This window comes from Dipodomys ordii, unplaced genomic scaffold (assembly GCF_000151885.1).
Source record: "Dipodomys ordii isolate 6190 unplaced genomic scaffold, Dord_2.0 Scaffold118, whole genome shotgun sequence".
Taxonomy (NCBI): Eukaryota; Metazoa; Chordata; class Mammalia; order Rodentia; family Heteromyidae; genus Dipodomys; species Dipodomys ordii.
In genome coordinates this window covers 192,435-217,554 of record NW_012267334.1, presented here as the reverse complement: position 1 = coordinate 217,554, position 25,120 = coordinate 192,435, and the positions used below count along the sequence as shown (strand labels likewise).

Sequence of the window (25,120 nt, the reverse complement as noted above, 5' to 3'; positions counted from 1 at the left end):
GGCTGGTGAGTGCTCCCTGTCTGAGGATGCGGCTGGTGAGTGCTCCCTGTCTGAGGGGCCGGTGAGTGCTCCCTGTCTGAGGATGCGGCTGGTGAGTGCTCCCTGTCTGAGCGGCTGGTGAGTGCTCCCTGTCTGAGCGGCTGGTGAGTGCTCAGCCTGGGGTGGAGAGGAAGGACAGGAACTGTGCTCAGTGGCGTGACACCCTCTTGGGCTGGGAAACAGGGCACAGACTCCTCCGTCCAGGGCCGGTCGGCCCTGCGCCTTGCCCACGTGTCCAGAGAGGAGGGCCCAGGCATGCTGTTCTGGCAGCTCAGGAGTCTCAGGTTTTAACCCTGAGGTGAGGAGGCACCTGAGGAGGAGGACAGTGGTGTCAGGGTTCTTGGGTGCCAGTGAGGGGCGGGCCAGCTGTCCCCTCCCGCAGGGTTGATGGCCCGGACTCCGGGGTTGTGTTCTGGGACCTGCTCGGACCTCTTTCCCCATGGGGTCTTCCTTCTTGAGGCGCAGTCCTCCTTACACACCCTGAATCACGACTGCCTCCCGCCTCCTGCGAAGAGCTCCCCAGACCTCTGTGGGGCCTGCCCTTAATCACAGAACCTACGACGGTCAGCACCAGGCGAGCTCTGTGGAAGGCTCTGGGTCCTCAGCCTCCAGAGGTGGAGTGAGAGGCAGGGCAGGGCTTCAGGGTCCAGGCCCCTCACAGGGAGGTCATGGCGCACAGCCCACAGCTCTTCTCTGCTGCCTTTTGTCTTAGGGTCCATGTAGGCTGGATGTGGGGTGAGAGATGGTGGGGCCTCAGAGTCCACAGAAAGAAGCTAGAAGAGGGGTTGTGGAGGGGCCTGAGGACCCCGTAGGTGCGGCATGAGACTGCTTGTTCCGTGCCACTCTGGTCATGGCTTCCCATGCTTCTGTTCAGAGAAGGATGTGCAGGATAGGTCTGTGGATGGCGTAGCTGGGCCCAGCACGCAGATACGTTGTGGTTTTGCCTCTCCTCCCACCCAGCTGTCCATAGGGGACAGGGCAGGGGAGGTGCTATGAGTGGGAGAAGGCAGGTGAGTGGACATCCAAGGTGAGAAGCTTCCAGAGGGTCCTGGAAGGCAGGAGGCTTGGGTGTTAGAAGGGGTGGGGTGAGACTAGCCCCAGGGAGTGAGGCTTGACAGGTCCCTCCTCCCTGACTCAGACTTCTGCGGGTGGTATACCTGTTCTTTGTGGTAAGCATTCACTCCAGAGACCAGGTGAACCTTTATCTAGGAAACCTCAGATTCCAGACTATAGGGTGTGGTTATATCTGGCCGGCAGGGCAGGGGTTCCGGTGTGAGTGGCGTTCGCGTGCTCCCCCGTGGGTCATCTGAGGTCCAGCCGTGTGAGCTCTGCCTCTCAAGTGTTTTCCTCTCAGGTTTGGGACATTTCCAGGGCTGGAGGTTTAAACTGTTGGGAGACAAATAGAATTTGCTCGACCCTGCCCAGTCTGGAGATCTGAGAAGCCATTTGCTGACCGTAGTCCTACCACACGGGCTCCCAGGGTAGACGAGAGCCGGAGCCTGAGAGACAGGCTGGAGGCTGCGCCCAGGGGAGCCCGTGGCAAGGGCCAGCAAGCATTGGCAAGGCCGTCTTGGCTCCCTGTCTCTGGGGGCTCTGTTCACCTGCTCCCTACTTTCATAGCCGCAGGTGGCTGAAGTCCAGCGCCCCCCAGGCCACTGGCTGTCTGCACATTCAGCCTGACCAGCACTGAGTGACATACTCATTCAGGATGTGGCTGGACGCTGGACAGAGGGGTCTAGTGTGGGGCTTCCTTCCCAGGGACTGCACTCTTCCCTCATCTTTTCTTTTCTGTCTGCTTAATGAGAAGATTTCCCCCACCCCACCCAGGACAGAGGATCAGAGTCTTACCTTTGGAGAGAAGGGACCTTTCCAGGGGTAGTACTGCAAGAGTGTAACCAAGAAGAGACCTTTGTCCCTGCAGAGTCCTCCTCCTCCCTGTGACCCCGCAGAGTCCTCCTCCTCCCTGTGACCCTGCAGAGTCCTCCTCCTCCCTGTGACCCTGCAGAGTCCTCCTCCTCCCTGTGACCCTGCAGAGTCCTCCTCCCTGTGACCCTGCAGAGTCCTCCTCCTCCCTGTGACCCCGCAGAGTCCTCCTCCTCCCTGTGACCCCGCAGAGTCCTCCTCCTCCCTGTGACCCTGCAGAGTCCTCCTCCCTGTGACCCCGCAGAGTCCTCCTCCTCCCTGTGACCCCGCAGAGTCCTCCTCCTCCCTGTGACCCCGCAGAGTCCTCCTCCTCCCTGTGACCCCGCAGAGTCCTCCTCCTCCCTGTGTGACCCCACAGAGTCCTCCTCCTCCCTGTGACCCCGCAGAGTCCTCCTCCTCCCTGTGACCCTGCAGAGTCCTCCTCCTCCTTGTGTGACCCCGCAGAGTCCTCCTCCTCCCTGTGACCCCGCAGAGCTCTCCTCCAAGTCATGAGTCAGCATCAGAGAGGAGCACTGGGATGTACGGGCGCTCTGCTGTCCAGTCCCTTTGGGTGGTGGCAGCTTCAGCTGGCCACAGCTGGCAGCCGCCTGTGCCTGCTTCCCTGATGGTCAAGAGAAGGAATTCTGGGCCACGCAGCGGAGGGCGGGCAGGATTCTGGGAGAAAGGCACGGGCTCGTGGCCCACCAGCTTGGCAGGTTTGGAAACTGTGCACGCCAGCCCCCAGGCTAGAACGGCGTTCTGAAGGGCCATTCCTTCTGAGCGTCCACAGGCTGGAGGGCCAGCTTGCTGCGGTAGCTCTGGAAGCCTGCAGTACCTCCCGCCTCCGCCACAGGTGGATGGGTGGATGGGCAGCTGCAGCTCCGGAGGCCGGTCTTGGGTCAGACCCGCCCTCCGCCTCCGGCGGCTCTCGGCCTCCTCCCCTCCTCCAGGACACCCACGGCAGGTCCCGCTCCACTCCTCCTCTGACCCCTTTTTACTTTCTACGAAGTTCCACACTGTTTTCTCAGCCCCAGAGGGCCGGCTCAGTGTGATGCCCAGAAACGCAGCAGAGATGTAGCCTGGAATGGAGAGAAAAAAAATCTTTTTAGGGTCCCATTTTTGCTTTTTTGGCCACCCTGTTTCCTCCAGCTGAAGTTCCTTTCCTCAGAATCTACCTGAGGAGACCTCTGTCCCCTCGTGGCCATGCATCTTGGCGGCTCCCTCAGCCCCACTGTATCTGGGTTCGAGCCTGGGTTTGCCATGGCCTCTGAGCCTCAGGTCCACCCTTCCGGGCCTCCAGCTGGGCTCTGAGTGGGTCCACAGCCGCCGGCATTCCAGCCCTCAGGGATGCAGCTTTTTGCTTCATTCAGTTTTCTTTTCTAATTCCTTTTTTTTGTTGTTGTTCTGGGGCTTGAGCTCAGGGCCGGGGCACTGTCCCTGAGCATTTTTGCTTAAGGTGAGTGCTCTCCCATTTTGAACCATAACTCCATTTCTGGTTTTCTGGTAGTAAATTGGATATAAAAGTCCTGCAAACTCCCCTGCCTAGGCTGGCTTCCAGCAGCAATCCTCAGGGCTCAGCTTCTTCAGTAGCAGTGCCCGGCTCTGTTTTTATTTCCCTACCAAAATTTGTTCCTTCCTTCTAGGTTGTCTTGAATACATAACGGGCCCTGGATGAGTCTTGGAGGTTGACACGAGGGCCAGCGCTCAGGGTCAGGCCTAGGTGTCTGATGGGTTTAGCTATGGTCTCTGCCCAGTTCTTCAATCTCCATGCCTCTGATTCTTTAGACTGAGGAAGACTGCAGAGGGTATTGAAAGGGTTTCCCTGATGAATACAAGGACTTATGTGTGCCTCAAGAGTATTGCCACTGTCTTTATTACTTCCCTTAAGGTCCACTACCAGACTAGCAGCAAAGGACGCGGGTACTCTGTGAGTGGAGCAGAGTCTGAGATGCCGGGGTGGGGCTCGACTGGGCTGCGGGTGTGTGAACTGTGGTGTGCCCTAGTGGGGAACCTGTGCCCATGAACACAGGGAGGCGGTGCTGAGTGGTCAGGAGACGTGGGGGTCCTGCCTCGGGGCAGTGGGGGTGGCCATGGCACCAGGGCGGAGGTAACCCCTGTCTCTGCTTCTCCCCAGGATGATACGGAGCCCTATTTTATCGGGATCTTTTGCTTTGAGGCGGGCATCAAGATCATCGCTCTGGGCTTTGTGTTCCACAAGGGCTCCTACCTGCGGAATGGCTGGAACGTCATGGACTTTGTGGTGGTCCTCACTGGGTAGGTGGGCCTGGCTGGGCGCGCCGTGCGCGCGTGGGATCACTCTGCGGGGCTGCGAGGGAGGTTCGCAGTGCAGAGGCAGGGCCCTGGTGGGAGGGGACTCTTCCTCCCCAGGGGTGTCTGTACTGTGCTTTTTGCTGAAAGGCTGTTCTCAGTGGGTAAGTTTGCGGAGAGAGACTTTCAGGGAGGAGGCTCTCACCTGTCTGAGACCTTGGGGAGGCACTTCACAGTTTGGGGAGCTACGTGAGCTGTCTTCCTGAGATCTCTGAGTGGGCCTTGCATCTTCTCATCTCTGTCCTGGGAATTGCTTAGTCAGCGTGTCTGTCTACTACTTCCTCCTCCTGACCAGCATGCCCCGCCCTGGCAGCCCAGGCGTCCGGGAAGCCGTCCTGAGTCCTCACAAGCCTTGGCTGCATATGGTCTGAGGGGCACTTGAGGTCAGCGTAGTGTGTCTGCTGTGGAGCTGGTGGAGCTGGTGCTGACCCCAGGGTGACGCTGCTCTGACAGCCTGCTTGCCTGGCCCAGCTCCCCGGGCCCCCCGGGCTGGGGTGGCCGTCTGACCTTCTCTGGGCCTCTTGTCTCTGAAGGCTCAGAACCCAGCCTGGGGAGCGGGAGCAGCCACTGTGGGTGGGAGAGGCTCTTTCAAGGGGCAGTGTTGTGGCAGAATCTGTGTCTCTTGTACACTGACTGCCCCATGTGGCCTGGTACATGTGGAAGAGTTGAGGGAGGAGAAAGGGACTCTCTAGGAGCCTTGGTCTGGGGCACCAGCATAAAGAAAGTCTGGTAACCGTCTCCAGGCTCCTGAGAAAGCCCTGAGAGGGCCTGTCCCCCGCCCTGCTGCCTGTGCAGGCTTTGAGGACCACATTTGCAAGCTTACAGAGGGGGGAGGGTCCCTAGAACAGTCCGGGGCACGCCCAGGCAGCCCAGGGGCCTTGTGCTGCTTGGTGAGTGCTTGGGAACACCTTGTGAGTTGCTCCCTGCCCTGAGATCCTGGCACTTAAGGAGTTCATGGAAAGCCCTCTGTGTCTCTGGGGAGGTCTGGTGCTGTCGGTGGGGAGAGCGCGCGAGCTTGGAGACCCAGCACTCTCCCCCCGTTCAGGGCCGCTGTTTACAGCTTTCTCTCCCTCTAGATACAGGTCCCTGAAGAGAAGAGCAATGTCTCTGTTTTTCAGGGTTTCCCCTGAGCCCAGCCTGGGGTAGGTACTTGGGGGCGGGGAATGAGTAGCTGGTGTCTGGGGCCTGCTAGACCGGCTCGTAGCTGCTGCCCAAGGAGCTGGCTTCACTGCCTGCACCAGCTGTATCTTCCAGAACGCAGATTGGGTTTGGCTGAATGAGGTCCTGAGATGGGGGTAGCCCAGGGCTGGTCAGGAGGGGAGACTGGGAGCTGTGCTTTGGGGAGCCCCAGTGAGGATTCCCAGGCACCGGGGGCCGTGAGGAGGAGGCAGGGCTGTGTCTCTTTTCTGCTTCTTGTGTCCCTGCCAGTGTTTTTCTTGCCCCCACTCCCACCCACCGTGGTTCTCCCTCTCCTCCTGCTGTTCCCACCCCTCTTCTCACTCAGCCTCCTGAACCGTGTCTTTTCCTAGCTTCTGCTGTGTTTGCAGGAGGTCTGGTGTAGGTGTTGGTTCCAGGCTCCTCTCTGCACTGCATCCTTTGAGGTGTGCTGGGTTGTAAGGGAATCTTTAGGGGGGTGGGGGTGGGGGTGAGGGGGGGGTCCTCTGTGTCCCTTGGGACCACAGTCACATGGGGAGTTTCTCGTGGGCTCCCCCACACACGTGTACTTACGTGTAGGACTGCGTGTGGGGGAGGTGCTGGTCTGTGGGGACTCAGGGAAGAACCCTGTCCCTCCCCCTCCTGAGCTGGGGTCCCCATGGCCGTGATGTGTCCAGGACGGGGGAAGAGGTTCTCTTGTGACTTTGTTTTTAATTAGGTTATTTAATTGGTGCTCAGAGGGCTAGACGCACAGTGGTGGAGGCAGGAAGCGCCGTAGTGTGTTGCCTGGAGAAACCTCTGGGGTCCCCAGGGCCAGCTGGGCTCGCCCTGCGTCTGAGCTGGTGTGCAGGTGGGGAGATGCCAGAGGGGCTTCGTCCCTACTTCTCTCCCAGAGACGCCAAGGCTCAGCACCCATCATTGGCCACCTCACCCTTTTTTTTTTATGGTCAGTTGTGGGGCTTGAACTCTGGGCCTGGGCACTGTCCCTCAGCTCTTTGGCTCAAGGCGAGTGCTCTACCACTTGAGCTACAGCGCCACTTCTGGTTTTCTAGTGGTTTATTGGAGATAAGAGTCTCCCGGACTTTCCTTCCTGGACTTTCCTGTCCAGCCTGGCTTTGAACGTGATCTTCAGACCTCAGCCTCCTGAGTAGCTAGGATTACTGGCCTGAGCCACTGGCGCCCTGCTTTACCTCACCCTTTTCTCAGGTCTTTGTCATGTTATCTGCACCAGTGGTTGGTGGGTACAAACGCTACCCTTGGCTTTGCCTGTGCTGAGCACCTGTTGCCCTGGGGATGTGGGTGGGGTCTGGGTGAGATACCAGAGCCCCAGTCCAGCCTGCCCCTGGGGATGTTGAAAATTCCTGGGGACCCAGACCTTCTCCAAACACTAGCAGTGTGGTGGAGGGGTGTGGTCCTCGGCCCCTGAAGTGGGTAGAGGGCTGTGGGCCTGGGCCCCTGGGGTGGGTAGAGGGGTGGAGAGGTGTGGGTGGGTGGAGGGGGGTGGGCCTGGGCCCCTGGGGTGGGTAGAGGGGTGGAGAGGTGCGGGTGGGTGGAGGGGGTGGGCCTGGGCCCCGGGACCGGTGGCTGGGAGCTGGGTCTCTCAGTTGTAACCCCTGTTCCCTGATGAACCAGCAGGGAAGTGCCACAGACTTGTGTCCCTTGGTGGGGTAGTGAGGCGCCTCTCAGGCCCTGCTGCCCCTCCCCCTCACTGTCTAGTCTACTGCAGCGTCTGCGTGGACTGGATGTACCGCCATCAGAGAGTTTGGCCTGGGACCAGGACCCCAGCACTTCCTCTCCCAGGAAAACTCGGTGTTATGTGGGGGTAAACTGAGACCCAGAAGTTGGGTTGAGCCTACTGGAGGAAGTAGGAGGAGAGCTGCTGTCCTGGTTTAGACGGGGTCATCTGTCCTGCTGTCCTGGTTTAGACGGGGTCATCTGTCCTGCTGTCCTTGCCCATCCTTCTGTACAAGAACTCTCTGCCCCGTCCGCTTCCTGTCTGTCTGCTCCCCTGCACACTTCTCTGTCGGCCACCTGAGCTGCTGTGCTGCTGATGCTCACACCATCATTCCGTGAAATAACTCATGTTCCATGTCTGCCCAGCCCCTGCCTGTAAGGGTGAGCAGCTTCTTCAGTCTATTTCTTCTTGGCACAGTCAGCTTCTGATACCTGCACAGGCATGCTGCATGATGTGTGTCCCCACCTCCTAACCCTAACCCTAACCCTGTTCAAATGTGAAACTAGGGCAGGTGCGCCTCATAGCTGGGTTTGTTGTCTTGGTAGACACATAATAAAACCATTCAGCCTATGAAAAAGTGAGTGATTGCCTGTGGTGAGGGCAGCCAGGGAAGGGCTTGGCTTCAGGGGCCTGCAGGCTGGAGGGTAGGCCCTGCTCCCTGGGAAGAGCTGTGGCCACAGTGCTGGCTAAGGGTGTGGGTGTGAAGGGCGTGGGGAGATGGAGCGACCCCCAGGTTTCTGGAGCTGTGGGCTGCCTCGGCAAGGCAGCTGAGGCCCCGTGGAGGTGAAGGGAAGGTGATGTACCCTGGGCGGGGTGGGTGTGGGAGTGGGGACCTTTGCACACACTGGCTTCTGACTGCCCGCCAGGAGGTTGTAGTAAGGTGGGGAGGAGTAGGCAGTGCTGGAGGGGAGATCAGGGCTCACAGTGTTCGGTAGGTTTGGGGTTTACTGCCTGCTTAGGCATGGACAGGCATGCCCCAGAGAGGCAGACAGAGGGACCAGCACTGGAGCTCTGTCTAGGGCCCCAGGTAGTACAGGTCTGTATATCTGCAGCAGGTGTCTAGAGGACCTACCTAGGTATAGCCGGGTAGACAGGCTGCAGTACTTCTAGACTGTATCTTCTCGCACTGAATTTGTAGGCAAGTAAATAAGGTGTAGTATGTGAAGATGAGCTGGGTGATTCAGTAGTTAGGAATGAGAAGACGTAGGAGACACATAGGAGAAACAAGAACATAGGAGAGACAAAAATGAGATGGAGGAGACAAAGTGGAGCAGAGCAAGGAGCAGATGACAGGGGAGATGAGGCTGAGTGAGTGGGTTTCCCTGTGTCTCCCTGCTGCCCTCCCGTCTGCTCAGCCCCTTGCTCTGTACCCTGGGGGGGCTTTCTGGGGAACCCGTCCCTTCTCCCTGCTCAGACCCTTGCTCTTGTGGAGGCTTTACCCTTCAGGGATCAGGAGCACGCTGTCTGCCTGTGGGACACAGGGTGGTTCTGGTGGTGTGTCCCTCCACCGGGGCCAGAGATGTCCCTACATTTAGCCACGGTGAGGAGCTGGGGAGGATTTAGGAAGGCCACTGATCCAGTGCCTCTGGGCATAGGATGGCCGGGCTGGACACCCTAATGGACACAGGGTGGAGAGCACCGTCGTGGTGAGGTGAAAGCCAGAGACAGCAAGCCCGCCAGGCGGGGGCCGGGAGAAAGGCCTCACGGCGTCTGGCTGCATTCAAGAAGCTCTCTGGATACTTTGCGAAGGCAGAGTCCAGTCCAGCCCCCTGGAGTCTCCTCAGTCCAGTTCTCACACCCCAGCTGCTGCCCCCAGCCTGAGCCGCAGCCCCGTGATGAGCCCTGTCATATGCTTTGGCCTGGAGGGGTTGGGTTCCCAGATGTTAGGACAGCCCAGGTGTCCACAATCCCTCTCTGGTGCTTTTCTTCATGGTCTTGGGGACGGCAGAGAGCGGTGTCCTGACTCAGGCAGGTGTCTCTCTAGGGGACATTTTCAACCACAGCTTCTCATTTTACTCCAAATTAAACCGAGCCTTCTTTCCAGGACATGTAATTAGAGATCAGTCCCTCCCTCTCTGGGCTTGGCTCCTGAGGGAAGAGGAGCGTGTGTGGTTGCTGCACAAGGCGAAGGCTCAGAGTCAGGCCTCTGCTTCGTGGCTGCCCTTGGCTGCCAGCGACCACTGCAGCGCTCTCTCCTTTGGCCTTGTATGATGCAAGCCCCATTTTGGACCTGCAGGTCCTTCCTGGGTACGGTGAAAGATGAGAAGGCGCCGGGCCTGAGAATAGACCCACAGGAAGGTGTCATAGACACCTTCACAGGGCACCGAGGGGCACAGGACCTCCCTAGGTGTGGCTCAAGACTTGGTGCCAAGGGCAGCTATGCGGGTGGGAGCATGGCTGACCCCACTGTGTCTCCAGCGGTCCCAGCTGTCCACCACAGCCTGCTCTATTCCTTACCTGCTTCTCTTGACCATGCCTCTGCGGGAAGAGGGGTCTGGTGCTGGTCGAGTGGATCACTGGCTCCCAGGAGGCTGGACTCCCTCTGTCCTCCCCAGACAGAGGCCTGTAGGGACCAGTTGGGTGGGCCAACTCCCACAAGCAGCCCCTGAGCGGCACAGGGTGTGCCTGCACAGCGCCCTGGGGTCCCATTCGGAGTCCCTCCAGCCTCCCCGGAGCCCCGCCGGGATGCCCCGGCTCCCCCTGGGCGTGGGTCCTCACGCCGGGTGCCCCGGCTCCCCCTGGGCGTGGGTCCTCACGCCGGGATGCCCCGGCTCCCCCTGGGCATGGGTCCTCACGCCGGGTGCCCCGGCTCCCCCTGGGCGTGCGTCCCTGAGGACCCACGAGGTCCGCTTAGCACAGCAGGCCCTCCCCGTGCATCCCTGGTGGAAATGACACGCGTGGGGTTAATGGGTTATGATGGCAGCTGTGGTCCAGAACTGGTGTCTGTTCTTCAGGCGGTCCCTCTGGACAGCTCTCCCCGCTCCTGCACATGTCTCTGCTGTTACATAAAGCCGGAGAGGCCCTGCCCTGGTGGGTGGAGTCAGACACCCCCGAGGCACAGGCCCCCACGCTGCGGATTTATAGAGGGGAGTACTCCCTGCCCCGTCTCTTCCCTCCCCTTCCCCACTTGCTTCTCCGTTTAAGGGCTTTAGATGCTCTTCTGGACTAGGGGAGGGGCATGGTGAGACCCTCCTGGGTGCCTGCCCCATCCGCTCGCGTTCAGGCTCCCCGCAAGTCCTGGGTGGTGCTGATCCCGAGGCTGGCGGCTGCCAGGTTCTCCCCTGAGGGACCCTCTCCTGGGTCTCACTGTCCATGTGTGTTCAGGACAGGGAGCGCTCCCATGAGAATCCGAATCCAGAAATCCCCGGGTAGAGGCACTGCAGGGCCAGCTCGCTGGGGTGGGGGTACGGGGCTGGTGCACAGACCCTGGGCTCCGCCTGCCCGGTTCAGAGCTCTGGGAGCGATGCACGTCTTGTCTCCTGCGTTTCCCACTCTGGCCTCTGGTAGCAGGTGTGCACAGGTCTACTTTCCTCATTGCTGAAGGGTCAGGTGAGCCCTTGAGGGTGCCCTTGTTACCCACCAGACACTGACCCAATGTTGGGAGAGTACACAGGTCCCGGCAGCTCAGACCCACCGTCGGTGCTCAGGAGCCTCGTTCCTTAGGCCCCCTCTGTCCCCTGCCAGTGCCCTTTTCCCAGGACCAACCAGACTCGGGTAGGGCAGCTTTGGCCTGAGGCCGCCCCGCACCCTGCCCCTCATCACTGCAAGCCCAGCCTCCACAGACTCCCAGTTGCCTCTTGCAGTCTGTGGGGAGGCCGGCTGGCAGAGTGGCCTAACCCTGCCCACAGCTCTGCAGCTGCCAGCTCAAGATCAGGTATGCAGGAAGCAGAGCTTCCCTGTGGGGGATTCCCCCAAGGGGAAGGGATGGTACCCTCGCAGAACCTCTCATACCAAGTGCCCAACCAAGCCAAAGACTGGCCCTGCTGTGGTTACTGGCCAATGCTGGCAAGGCTTGGCACAGGATGGACCTGGGACACTGGAAACCCCTGTTGTGAGGGAACAGGAGGCTGTGGCAGGGAGCTGTCCAGCGGCGGTGGGAGGGGAGGGACGGATGGTCTGGGCCAATCCACCCAGGACCGTGGGCCTCTGAAGGACTGGCTGGGACTTTGACGTGGCAGCATTTGCGTAAATGCCCACATTTCCATCTTGCCTAGCAGTCCCAGGAGCCCCCTCCTTCTGGGGCTGATTCTTATCCCCCGGCTGGCTTTCCTCAGCCAGCACCCCGGTCTCATTTGTGACGCCATCCGGGGCTCAGGTGTGGGTGTTCTGTTTCTTGGAGCTGTTCCATGGGGTCCAGGAGCTGTGGGGTGCAGTGGCCTGGGACCAGCCAGCCCCTCATCCTGTCCCCGACCCCACAGAGGTTATGGCTGGGAGGTCGGCATGGGGTGGTAGACTTGCTTATTGTGTTTCGGCTTCATCTTCACACTAGAGTTGAGTTGAGATTCACATGGAAGTGGGAATGGATGCTAATGGCTTCTCTCATTATGAGACCTGAATCTGGTCCCCAGACTGAAAAGGAAGTGGTGCGCATGTGCTTATCACAGCTCGGCTCCCTGGCTCGGGGCCCTCTCAGGCCTTGGGAGTGGTGGGGTAGGCTTTTTGCTGTCCTGCCTCCTACCCTGTGTGCCGCTTCATCTGCTTGCACGGTTATCTGCCGCAGCCCATCGAGCGGGTGCTGGCCCCAGGCATGCCCGCAGCCCTGGGACGCCCCTCCCGGCCTCTCCTCCAGGAGCCCCCTTCGCAGAGACCCTTTCCTTCCCCTCAGATCATGGTGGCCGGCTGGGAGGAAGAGCCTGCCCCAGCCGGGATGGGGCTGTGCGGTGGTGCTGATCCCCATCCCCTGATGCGTGTTTGGTGCGGAGCCCAGGCCACCTCTCCACTCCGTTTTCCAGGGCTTACCTCCGACCCTGAGGGGCTCCTCACGCTGCTCTTCCCGGAAGGGTGCTTGTGGATCTGTAGGCTGCCATAACAAAGCTCTGGAAAAACAACCCACAGGCCTTTGCTCTCTCAAACTCTGGAGGCCGTAGTCCAGCTTGCAGTCCTGACCTGGAGACGACCCCATTCTCCCAGCGGGCACAGGTGTTTGCCCGCTCTTCCACGCCCTGTTCTGTTCCGGCTTCGTGCCTCCCAGTCTCACCTGCCTCTGGGCACGCTGGCCCGTGGCTTGGCTGTGGCAGGCACCCAGATGGTTTTTGCGTACTCTCGAGGACCCTGCCCAGCCTGGCCAGCCGCTGGGGTTGTGCAGCGTCCTGGCTGAGGAGTGTGAAAGGGGCCCAGCTCACCCTTCCCAGCACCTGCTCTCAGGGAAGGAAGGCTGTCCCCGGTGGCGGGTGGTCAGACCCTCTTCTTTCTCTAGCAGGTCTCAGTGTTAGGGGGTTGACCTGCAGTCTGTTAGGGGTGAATCTCTCAGAGACCTCTCTGAGAGGCCCTTGTCAAGTAGGCTCCTGGAGACCTGCGGTTCCCTGCTCTGCCCAGGCAGGCTCAGGGTCTGTGCGTGCCTGGCATTACCCTCAAGCAGAGGCTTTCTGGGGTGGTGGTGGTGCCTGTGCTTCCTGGCCCAGAGGTCGGAGTGTAGGCACAAGGGCAGCACCAATCGGCGGTGGTGGGTAGGTGAGTGGGAGCCGTGAGCCGTGTGCTTAGAGAATGAGAGCTGACTGGAAAGTTCTTGCCTGCTGACCGTGTTCTACTACGGCGGCTCTGTGAGCCTGTGACCGGGAGCTGACGTTAACTCTCTTAAAGAAATGACTTTATTTTGAGCTAGTGTACATTATAATTGTAGTTGTAACAAATAGCACCGTCACCCAGTTTCCCCCAGTGACAGCAGCTTATAAAACCACCATGGTGCTGAACTCCAGGAGGCTCCTCGTCTGCCCGCGGTGCTCTGCCACCGGCCCCGCTTCCCTCCCCTCACGCCTGGAAACCACACAGCTTAATTTGTCATTTCAAGAATATTATGTAAGGGTAAGCAGCATATTTTTGGATTGGCTTTTTTCACTCAGCACAATTTTCTGAAAATGGATTGAGATGGTTAATGTATTAAAAACAGTTTGCTGTTATACTTCAGGGATGTGAGTTGGTTCTAGACCACTGAAGAAAAGCAAATCTCAAAAACAAAGCAAGTCTCACGAATCTTTTGGCTTCCAGTGCATATAAAAATTAAGTTTAGGACTTGGGAAGGTGGCTTAATGGTAGAGTGCTTACCTAGCATGCATGAAGCCCTGGGTTCAATTCCTCAGAACCCCATGCACAGAAAAAGCTGGAAGTGTCCAGTCCCTGAGTTCAAGTTCCAGAACTGGCGAAAAAATTCAGCCAGGTGCCAGTGCTCATGCGGATCTCGGTTCAAAGCCAGCCCAGGCAGGAAAGTTCGTGAGACTCATCTCTAATTAACCACCAGAAAACCAGAAGTGGTGCTGAGGCTCATGTAGTAGAGTACTTGCCTTGAGCTGAAGAGCTCAGGGACAGTGTCTAGGCCCAGAGTTCAAGCCCTACAGCCCACCAAAAAAAAAAAAAAAATCAGGCTGGGAGCATGGCTTAGTGGTAGAGTGCTTGCCTAGCATGCATGAAATCCTGGGTTTAATTCCTCATTACCACATAAACAGAAAAAGCCAGAAGTGGCGCTGTGGCTCAAGTGTTAGAGTGCTAGCCTTGAGCAAAAGAAGCTCAGGGACAATGTCCAGGCCCTGAGTTCAAGCCCCAAGACTGGCCCCCCCCCCCCCCCCCCCGCCTCCCGCCCCCCCTCCACAAAACTTAAGTTTAAAACCGTCAACAAAGAAAACCGTCTTGTTTCCATGTCTTGGAGTGCATTTTGCTTAGCATCATCTTATATGATCATGTGTATGTAGCTATTGAGCTGTTCTGCTCATCTGCTAGAACTATTCTAGACATACACTAAGTATTACAAATGTGGGAAACCATGGGTTCTATGTTTCTTTGGGTCTGTCTTACTTCACTCAATATGATTTTTTCCAAGTCTTTCCATTTCCATGGGGCAATGTCATTCTTGAAGCATAGAATTGGTTTTATTAAGTGTGCAATAGCATTATGTCTAAAAAAATGTAATTACTTGCTTAAAAATACTTGATTAAAAATGCTAGCAATCTCCTGGGTGTTCTGTGAGCCTTTGGGCTGGGATCTGTGGGGCCTTGGCCTTGCATCGATGTTGATGGCTGTGGATGCTCAGGATAGCAGCTGCTGATGTGCTGATGTGTCTGGGGCAGGTTTTTTCTTTTTTTTCTGGTTGTGGGGCCTGGGCGCTGTCCCTCAGCTCTTCAGCTCAAGGCTAGTGCTCTATCATTTGAGACACAGCTCCACTTCTGGCTTTTTCTGCTTATGTCGTGCTGAGGAATCGAACCCAGGGCCTCATGCATGCGAGGCAAGCCCTCTACCACTGAGCCACCTGCTCAGCCCCCTCCCTTTTTTTTCGTACTAGGATTTGAACTAGGCTTTCTACATGCTGCTGGTGCTCCTACCACTTTAGCCACACCCCAGGCCCTTTTATTTTACTTTGTTTTGCAGCTCTGTTCTCATCACTTTGCTAGGCTAGCATGAGCCTGCTTCCTATCCTTCCTGCATAGCTGGGATTGCAGTGTGCCCTACCATGCCAACTTGTCCTTTTTTTTTTTTTTAATTAGTTTATGGGCTGGGAAGCGTGAGCTACTAAGCCCAGCATAGCTCGTTCTTTGAGATAGGGTGTCTCCAACATTTTTTCACCAGGTGGTCTTGATACAATCCTTTTATGTCTATCTCGTGAGTAGCTGAGATAGCATCTGAGAGCCACCGACCCTTCCAGGTCCCACTTGGAATCCTAATCTTTTTGTTTTCTTTTTGGTTCTGGGGCTTGAATTCAGGCCTGGTACTGTCTCTGAGCTCCTTTTGCTCAAGGCCAACACGCTACCACTTGAGCCACAGTGCCATTTCTGGCTGTTTTGAGTAGTTTATTGGAGATAAGAGTCTCACAGAGTTTCCTGCCCAGGCTGGCTTTGAACTGTGATCCTCAGATCTTAGCCTCCTGAGGAGCCAGGATTATAGGTGTGAGCCACAGGTGTCTGACTCCTCTTGTGTTTTTTTTCCACCACATCTTCAGTTACTTCCTCCATGAGGGTTGGAATCAACTTCTTCCAAGATCTTCCTGTTAAGCTTTTGACCTGCTCCTGTGAATCGAAAATGTTCTTGCTGTCACCTAGAATAGTGAGTCATCAAAGAATCACTATGGCAGCTGTAGCCTTATGCAGTGTGCTCTGTAAGTGGTAAGACTTGAAGGTTGAAATCCTTCCTGACCCACGGGCAGCAGAGCGATGCTGTGTCAGGAGCCTGAACACGCCTCACCTTGCTGGCACCTCCACTGCTGCTCTTGGATGACAAGGGCCTTGTCAGCCGTCAGTACTGCTTGGAAAGGAGTCTTTTTTTTTTTTTTTTTTCTGAGCAGTCTCCACAATGGATTTAAAATACTCCATGAGACATATTGTGAACAGATGTGCTGTCTCTGGGCTTTATTATTCCATTCATAGAGCACAGGCATAGTAGATCCAGAATGCTGCTTCAGGTCCTGGGGTTTCCCGAGTGGTGATTTGCCTTTGGCTTCAACCTAAAACCACTGGCTGCTTTAGCCATTAACAGCCTGTGCCTTGCAAGCGCTGGAGCCACTCTGGACTTCTTTTCAGCTCTAAGAACTTTGGCTCTGCTGACCTCACTGGGGTGGGGCTGGCTTGCCGCACACGCAGCCTCTGCGGTCACCTGACGTCTGGAGACACGTGGGACTCAGCCGCGGCTGCCTGCAGACTCTTCTTTGGCAGTGCTGCTCTCAGCTTTCGCAGAAGCCTTGAGAGTCAGGGCTCTGCTGTAGGTTAGACCTTGATGGAAGGGACTGCTGTGGCTGGTGTGATCTTTCCAGACCACTAGCACGTTCTCCATCTCAGTCCCGTTCTCCTCATCAGTCAGAAGTTCCTTGGAGCAGCACTTGTAATTTCTTTCCAGAGCTTTTCCTTTGTGTTTACAATTTGGCTGATGGATAGGCACAAAAGGCCTGTCGCAGCTTCTGAAAGCCTTCCTCACTAAGCTTAGTAATTTCTAGCTTTTGATGAAGGCGAGAGGCTAATTGACTTAATTCCAGTATTGTCTCAAAGAATCGAGGGGCCCAAGGTGAGGGATGGGAGCAGCTGGTCAGGTGATCACGTCCAATATGGACGTGGTTTGTGTTGCTCCTAATACAAGGGTTGGCCGGGCGCTGGTGGCTCACTCCTGTCCTCCTAGCTACTCAGGAGGCTGAGATTTGAGAATCACAATTCAAAGCCAGCCCAGACCGGAAAGTCCCTGAGACTCTCCCCATTAAAAACTTGGAAAGGAAGCTTGGCTCAAGTGGTAGAGGATCAGTTAGCCTTGAGACAGACAGGGTCCTGTCCCTGAATTCAAGACTCAGGTCAGGTATATTCTTACAGACTTACCTGCCCAGGCTGGCTTGAAACCATGATCCTCAGATCTCAGCCTTCTGAGTAGATAGGATGACAAGCGTGAGCCACCTGAACCTGCAGTGTGTGATAGTTTTCATGAAGAATTGAATTTGGCTTGCAGTGTTCATCAGAGATGTTTGTCTGTAATTTTCTTTCTTTTCTTTTCTTTTATTTGGTGTATGTTCTTGTCCATTTCCCATATGAAGGTAATGCTAGTCTCATAAAAAGAGTTTAGAAAAATTCCTTTCTTTTCAGTTTTTGAAATAGTTTGAGAAGAATTGCTTTTGGTTCTTAAATAGTTTGATAGAATTCAGAAGTGAAGTCATTTGGTCCTAGGCTTTTCTTTATTAGGAGACAAATATTAATATTGACTCAGTTTCAGCTGGGTGATAGTGCTCACTCCTGTAATCCTTGCTACTCAGGAGGCTGAGATCTGAGGATCGCAGTTCAAAGCCAGCCCAGTCTTGAAAATCCGTGAGACCCTTATCTCCAGTTCAAACCCCACGACCGACAAAAAAAATGGACTTAATTTCATTGCTGGTCATGGGCTTGTTAGATTTTCTGGGTTTTTGGTAGTTCAGTCTTGGTAGTTTACTTGGATCCAGGAATTTATCACTTTCTTCTAGTCCATTTGTTGGTGTGCAGTCGTTCATAATATTCCTTTTTTTTTTGTGGGTCGTGGGGCTGAACTCTGGGCCTGGGCGCTGTCCCTCAGCTCTTCAGCTCAAGGCTAGCGCTCTACCACTTGAGCCACAGCACCATTTCAAGTTTTTGGTGGTTTACTGGAGATAAGGGTCTCATGGACTTTCCTGCCTGGGAGACTTTGAACCGCTATCCTCAGATCTCAGCCTCCTGAGTAGCTACGTGTGAGCCACCAGCTTCTGACCATAATAGTCCTTTTAATGATAATTTGTATTGCTTTGGATCAGTTGTAATGTTTTCATTTCTTATTTTACTTATTTAGGTCTTTCTTTTTTTCTTAGTCTATCTAAGGTTTGTTGCTTTTTTTTTTTGTCCAGTCGTGGGGCTTGAACTCTGGGCCTGGGCGCTGTCCCTCAGCTCTTCAGCTCAAGGCTAGCGCTCTACCACTTGAGCCCATAGCACCACTTCCGGCTTTTTTCTTTTTGCTTATGTGGTGCTGAGGAATCGAACCCAGGGACTCATGTATGCAAGGCAAGTGCTCTACCACTGAGCTACCTTCCCAGCCCCTGTTGCTTTTTTTTTTTCTAATGTATTTTTTTTTATTGTGAAAATACTGTACAGAGGGGTTACAATTACATGGGCAAGATAATGAGTGCATTTCTTATCAAGCATTGCAGCTTCCTCCTTTGTTTCCCCTTCCCATCCCTTCGCATTCTCCCCCCCTTCCCCCGTACCCCCCCAAAGTTGTAAAGTTCGTTTTTCGACATAAGGACTTGTACATCTCACTGTTGCAATGGGTCCACCTGTATCCCTGTTTTAACGATTTGTTTTTTCCCTTCCCCTCCACATATACCAACATCATATATAGTGAAAGCAGGGATTATACCATGGGGGAGGGACATACAAAGCACCCCTGTTTTGCTTTTTTATCTTTCAAAAAGACCTGTCTTATTTCATCGGTCTTTTGTGTTTATTTCTGCTCTGATTTCATTATTTCATTTCTTCTACTAATGATAGGTTTGGTTTGTTCTTTTAAGTTCTTTGAAGGTGTATTGTTAGGACCAATAGCTTTCTTTGTCTCTTTTCCGTCTGACTTGAAGTCTTTTTGGTCTTACATGAGTATAGCTATTCATGTTTACTTTTGATTTCTGTTTGCATAGAATGTCTTTCCCATCCATTCACTTTGTCTTTTGTATATGTGTCTTTACTGAGGAAGTGAGTTCCCAGTAGGCTGCCTGTAAGTTTGTTTTTAGCACTGGGGTTTGAACTCTGGGCCTTGTGCTTTTTAGGGAGGTACTTTACCACTTCAGCCTTCCCCTTCTCCCCTACCCCTGCCATTCTTGATTTGGTTTGGTTAGGTTATTTTCCTGGTAGGGTCTTGTGTTTTTGTTCAGAGCCAGCCTTATATGATAATTCTCCTACCCAGGAGAATTACACCGCTGAGATGACACATGCCTGGCTTATTGGTTGAGATGGTGGTTTGACTAGAGTTTTGTCCAGGCTGGCCTTGAACTGTTTGTGCTTCCTGAGTAGCTGGGATAACAGGTGTGAACTCTATGCCTGGATTTTAAAAACAAACCATTCAGCTCATTAGGGGAATTTAATCCATTTAAATTTAAGGTGATTATTGATAGGTAACAAATATTCATGTCATTTTGTTTCCTTTCTTTGTTTTTAATCTTTAGGTCTTTTTCTTACAGTTAATCTTCATAGTTTGGTAGTGATAGGATTAATTCTCTTCTTTCTCATTTATATATCCTACAAGTGAGTTAAATACTATATATGTATATATTTAATTTTATTTTATTGTAAAGGCATTGTATAGAGGGGTTACAGTTATATAAGTAAGGCAATGAGTACATTTCTTGTCAAACATTGATGCCCCTCTCTTGTTTTTCTCCCACTTTCTCTCCCTCCTAAATTCCCCAACCCCAAGTTGTACAGTTCATTTCCAACCTAGTGTCTTAAAAATATCGCTGTTATTGGTTCACCCTTTGTCCTTGTCTGACCATTTTGTTATTCCCCGTCCCCAAATCAGATAGATGTATATATAAGACACAGGGTACCAAAATAAATAGTGACAACAGGGGATAAACCAAAGGAGGGAAAAACAACGAAAGAAAAAAGAAATAACTTCACATAGTACACTAAAAACAACAACAACAAAACCTCCTGTTTCCATATCTTGGAGTTCTTTTCAATTAGCATCATTTTATAGGGTCATATGTACATAGCTGTTGAGCTATTGTGATCTTCTGCTAGTAGTGTCCTAGACATAAATGAATTATTACAAATGAGGGAAACTGTGGAGCCTATGTTTCTTTGGGTCTGGCTTACTTCACTTAACATGATTTTTTTTTCCAAGTCTTTCCTTTTCCTTATAAATGTCATTCTTTCTGATGGAAGCATAGAATTCCATTGCATAAAAATACTTTATATATTTTTATGGTGGTGGCTCTAGTCTTTTACTTCTAGAAGTGGGATTCCTTTAAGCATGTCTTGTAGAGCTGGTCTGGTGGTGATGAATTCTTTGGTTTTTTTTTTTTTTCTCATCTGAGAAAGACTTTCTTTTTTCATTTCTGGAGGACATTTTGCTGGGATTCTTACTTTACAGTTTTTCCTTTCTGAATAGATGTCACTCTCTCCTGGCCTGCAAGATTTCTACTGAGAAATCTTTTTGAAAATTTTTTCCTGGCTGCTTTTAGAATTCTATTTTTCTCTTCAACTTTTAACTTAGTTCTAATTGCCTTTGAGGGGGTCTCTTTGGGTTGAGTCTCATGAATCTGAATGTGAATGTCTCTCCCAAGATTCAGCAGATCTCAGCTGTTACTTCCTTCATCATGCTTTTATGTAATTTCTTCACTCTCTGGAACTCTCTTACGCAAATATTTATTTGTTTAACTGTGTTCTATAAGTCCCATAGGGTTTCATCACTGCTTTTCATTCTTTTACTTTTTTTTTATTTTTTGGTCGGTCATGGGGCTTGAACTCTGGGCTTGGGCGCTGTCCCTGTGCTCTTCAGCTCAAGGCGACCGCTCTACCACTTGAGCCACAGCGCCACTTCCAGTTTTCTAGTGGTTTATTGGAGATAAGAGTTTCATAGACTTTCCTGCCCGGGCTGGCTTTGAACCAGAATCCTCAGATCTCAGCCTCCTGAGTAGCTAGGATTACAGGCGTGAGCCACCGCGCCAGACCATTCTTTTACTTTTGAGTTAATTAAAATACAGATCTTCAAATTCAGAAATTCTTTCTTCTCCTTAATCTAGTTTATTGTTTTCCCGGTCAATCATATTTCTTATTCCATTCATTGAATTCTGGAGCTGCAAGAATTCTGTTTGGTTCTTTTATTTATTTTTTTGGGTCTGGTTGTGGGGCCTGAACTCTGGGCCTGGGCGCTGTCCCTCAGCTCTTCAGCTCAAGGTTTATTATTATTATTTTATTTTATTTTTTGTCAGTCATGGGGTTTGAATTCTGGGCCTGGGCGCTGTCCCTCAGCTCTTCAGCTCAAGGTGAGCGCTCTACCACTTGAGCTGCAGCGCCACTTCCGGTTTTCTATTGGAGATAGGAGTCTCACTGTCTTTCCTGCCTGGGCTGGCTTTGAACGGAGATTCTCAGATCTCAGCCTCCTAAGTAGCTAGGATTACAGGCATGAGCCATTGGCGCCCGGCCCCAAGCCGCTTTTGAACTCTGATCCTCAGAGCTCAGCCTCCTGAGTAGCTAGGATTACAGGCGTGAGCCACCATCGCCCGGCTTACTTATTTATTTTATTTCTTGGGTTTCTATGTTGGTGTTGCATATCTGCATATCTTGCGTCGTTGTTGCTCCTTACAGTTATATGGTGTTTTTATTTTTCTTTAACTGAGCCATACCTCAACCCCAATGGAGAATCTCTTCCTGTGTATGAGTACAAGCATGTCTGCTGGACATTGGTGTGTTAGCCCCACTCTGGATCAGCATTTTAGAGTGCTTTCTGGGCGGTTTCTTTGGCTATTTCCCTTAGGAGCGGAGTCAGAGGCCTATGCTGGGTGCTTGTGACTGTGACGGCGGGTGTGGTTTTGCCCCGGCAAAGGTGATGCCTGACTGGCTGTGGAGAGCCTTGAGGGCCAGCAGGCACTATGGTCCAGTGGCTGTATGGGAGCTGTCCAGGGGAGAGACTCCACCGCTGGTGCTTGGGTTAGGCTTATGTCTCTGAGCTTGCGGCTGGCTGGCTGGCTGTCCTCTGGGTGTGGGGTGGGGTTGCTGTCTGTCAGGCAGGGCTGGGATGGGGTGGGTGTGTGCAGATGGCTGTGTGGAGGGCTCTTTGGAGGGTGGGGAATGACTACTGCCTGACAGTCTGTTAGGCCAAATACAGGTACATGCGGTCTGTGGGGCTGGCTGTGCTTTGGCTTCCTTCCGGAGCAGGTTGCCCTGCTTTCTGGAGGGTGGGTGGCTGCGTAGTTTTCACTCAGCCTTTCTGCTGGCAAAGCTCGGAGCAGCTGTGTGAGCCCTGGCACTGTAAGCCCCTGTGTGAGCAGGGCGGATGGAGGCAGAGTCCCAAGTGTGAGCACTCGGCCTAAGGAAGAGGAGGGGCTGACGGGGAGGAGGGGCAGGTGAACAGAGAGAGGAACGGCGAGCAAGTACAGGAGTGGTGAGCAGAACTCAATGTTCGTATGTGGAAGTGGCGCCAGCTCACGTGAGGGATGACGGGTTGGCCTAGAGGGGCGTGGGGGAAGCGATGAAGGAGTGACACTCATGAGGTGCAGTGTCGTGAACTGACGTGTTGAACTGAACCTCCTTTGCACAACCGTTACTGATACCCTATGGCAGCTGGGCCCTGTCTCAGGATGACTGGCGGTGGGCGGTTTGAAGCTGGAGTCCTGCTGTCCGGCCTCGGCCATGGAGTGGGGGAGTGCGTGTCACGTGCAGGTGGCCGTGCAGTGGTCTGGATTCTGGGAAACTCCCCACACCGGGCTGAGGGCCTGCGGAGCCTTCTGTGGGGGTGGTCTGGGGCAGCGGGGAACGTTGGGGTCTTCAGCTCACCGTTCCTAAGTTGGTCGGGGTTAGGAGGACAGGGCAGAAGGTGGACTCTCTCTCTTCCCAGCCGTGGGTTGTGGGCCTCGTGCTCCATAGAAACCCTGCTGCTTCCCTGCTGCTCCCAGTCCCGTGAGCCAGATGCAGCAGCTTCGTTTTTGCTGTGACCTTTTTTGGTGAGGTCCATGCGAGACAGGCAACGCTGGTCTTCTTGCTGACCTCACTCCCGGATGTTTTTCCTAGCTGCTCTGAGCCCTCTGTCCTCCCCTCCCAGCTCCCATCCCATCTCCCTGTTCTGAGGAGAGGGGCAGAGGGTGACAACTGGTGCTGGCTCAGGAGCCCCAAGCTTTGTTCTGCTCCTGCACCTCCCTCCTCCTGTCTCCTGTCATGGAGTGCTAGGGCTTGTTTGGACTCAGTTGGAGAAGTGACCCTGGCTAGTGGCCAAGAGTCTGCTCCCAGTCGGTGCCTTTAGACTGGGGGGTGTCCGTGCAGGTGAGGTCAGGCATCGCTGGCAAGGAGTTTACGGTTCATTGGCTTTCTCTCCCTGTGTCTGGCAAGCCTGGCCCCGGCCTGGGGTCCGCTGGCGGGAGACACAGGCCAGAAAGTGTCGCTGCTCTGGGGAGGAAGGACGTGGAGTGCGGGGAGTGTGCTCTCTTTCAGACTCAGTTGTGGAAATTCTCATTCCTGTGCTCGCTCCTCCTAGGATCCTCGCCACGGCTGGGACTGACTTCGACCTGCGGACGCTGAGGGCTGTGCGGGTGTTAAGGCCACTGAAGCTGGTGTCTGGGATTCCGAGTGAGTCCAGCTAGGAGAGTCATGCCCTTGCCAGCCTCCTCGCTTAGCTTCCCCACACGCATGCCCCAGTTAAGCTCCTTGGTAGTAAGTCCGTTAGCCTTGGTCATGGAGCTTGCCACTTTTTGCCTGTGTGTGCAAGCGATTGAACCCTAGCTGTTTGCATGCTAAGTACATGCTCCACGAGTGAACTGTACCCTGAGCTTACTGCATTTAACCCCAAGGAGCCAGGAAGGAGGAAGGGACATTAGGCCTTTTCCAGTCTGTTCTCCACAAAAGCCCAGAGGGTGACTGTTGATTGTGTTGATTTGGTTTTCCTAGGTAGAAGCTTTGTTTCTCTGTACAAACGACTGTATTTCTGACTCTTTGCTTTATTTCCTGGGGTTATAAAAAAACAAACAAAAAACAGAGGAAAGAATGACTACGGCCATAGGATGTCTGGGAAAATACCCAGAAATTAGCTTGGGCACCCGAGGCTCACACCTGTAATCCTTGCTACTCAGGAGGCAGAGATCTGAGGATCAGGGTTTGAAGCCAGCCCTGGCAGGAAAGTCCATGAGACTCTTATCTTCAATAAACCACCAAGAGAGCCAGAGGTGGCGCTGTGGCTCAAGCGGTAGAGCCCTAGCCTTGAGAAAAGAAGCTCAGGGACAGTGCTCAAGCCCTGAATTCAAGCCCGAGGGTACACACACACACACACACACAAACACACACACACACACACAAACACACACACACACAAACACACACATACACAAATACACACAAACACACACACACACAAACACACACACACACACACAAACACACACACACAAACACACACATACACACAAACACACACACACACACACACACACGAAAGGAAGAAAAAAAATATTCATATAGCAAAAAGCAACCTATCTTGGCCCAGGCATGGTAAGGCCATGGGCAACTGAGACTGCCATGAAAAAAGCTTCTGGGCTGGGCGCCGGTAGCTCACGTCTGTAACCTCAGCTACACAGGAGCTGAGATCTGTGGTTCAAAGCCAGCCCGGGCAGGAAAGTCCGTGAGACTCTTTTTTTGGTCGGACGTGGGACTTGAACTCTGGGCCTGGGCGCTGTCCCTGCGCTCTTCAGCTCAAGGCAAGTGCTCTACTGCTTGAGCCACAGCACCACTTCCGGTTTCCTGGTGGTTCATTGGAGATAAGAGTCTCACGGACTTCTCTGCCTGGGCTGCCTTTGAACAGTGATCCTCAGATCTCAGCCTCCTCAGTAGCTAGGATTACAGGCGTGAGCCACCAGCGCCCGGACCGTGAGACTCTTATCTCCAGTTAACCACCAGAAAACCTGAAGTGGCGCTGTGGCTCAAAGTGGTAGAGTACTCACCTTGAGCTGAAGAGCTGAGGGACAGTGCCCAGGCCCAGCGTTCAAACCCCATGACTGGAAAAAAAAAAAAAAAGCTGGGATGGGCTACTTCAGAAACAGGCAGAAGGACCGCCAAGGGGCCTTGTGAACCTTTGACCACCCTGACCTCTGAGCTCTTGTCAGGTGGAGTTTGGTTTTAGCTTTCCTTAAGGGCTGGGTAGAAAGGGATCTAGTGATCAGGTCACCAGAGACCATTGTTGGAAGACCATTGATTGGCTTCCTGTTCTGCTCTGAACAGATTGAAACGGCCATGGGGTCTTCTTTGCTCAATGGCCAGTAGCTAAATCCACTTGGTTTGGAGGAGAGTAGACCTACTTCATTTTACCAAGTTGTTGAGTCTGCTAAGGACTTCCTGCTGGTCCCTTCTAAGATTCCCTGCTCCTCACCCGCAGGATCCTCTGCTCTTCTTTGCTCTTAGATTCCCTACCCCTCTCTCTCAGGATACCCTGTTTTTAACCTCCAGCATTCTCTGTTCTTAGGATTCTCTCCTCCCTCTCAGGAGTATCTACTTTTCCTTTTCTTTCCTTTCAGGTGTGTGTGTGTGTGTGTGTGTGTGTCCTGGGGCCTGAACTCAGGGTTGTGTGTGTGTGTGTGTGTGTGTGTGT

General features: G+C 53.7%; 1 protein-coding gene across 1 annotated transcript in view; it reads left to right on the top strand.

The window, feature by feature from the left end:
• The window catches only part of Cacna1b (calcium channel, voltage-dependent, N type, alpha 1B subunit), a 181,386-nt gene that overhangs the window by 11,505 nt on the left and 144,761 nt on the right, over positions 1–25,120 (top strand). Inside the window, exons 3-5 of the mRNA XM_013029324.1 lie at positions 67–117; positions 4,076–4,215; positions 23,021–23,112. Of these exons, the coding sequence (XP_012884778.1) occupies positions 67–117; positions 4,076–4,215; positions 23,021–23,112 (283 nt within the window). The remainder of the gene's footprint in view (positions 1–66; positions 118–4,075; positions 4,216–23,020; positions 23,113–25,120) is intronic.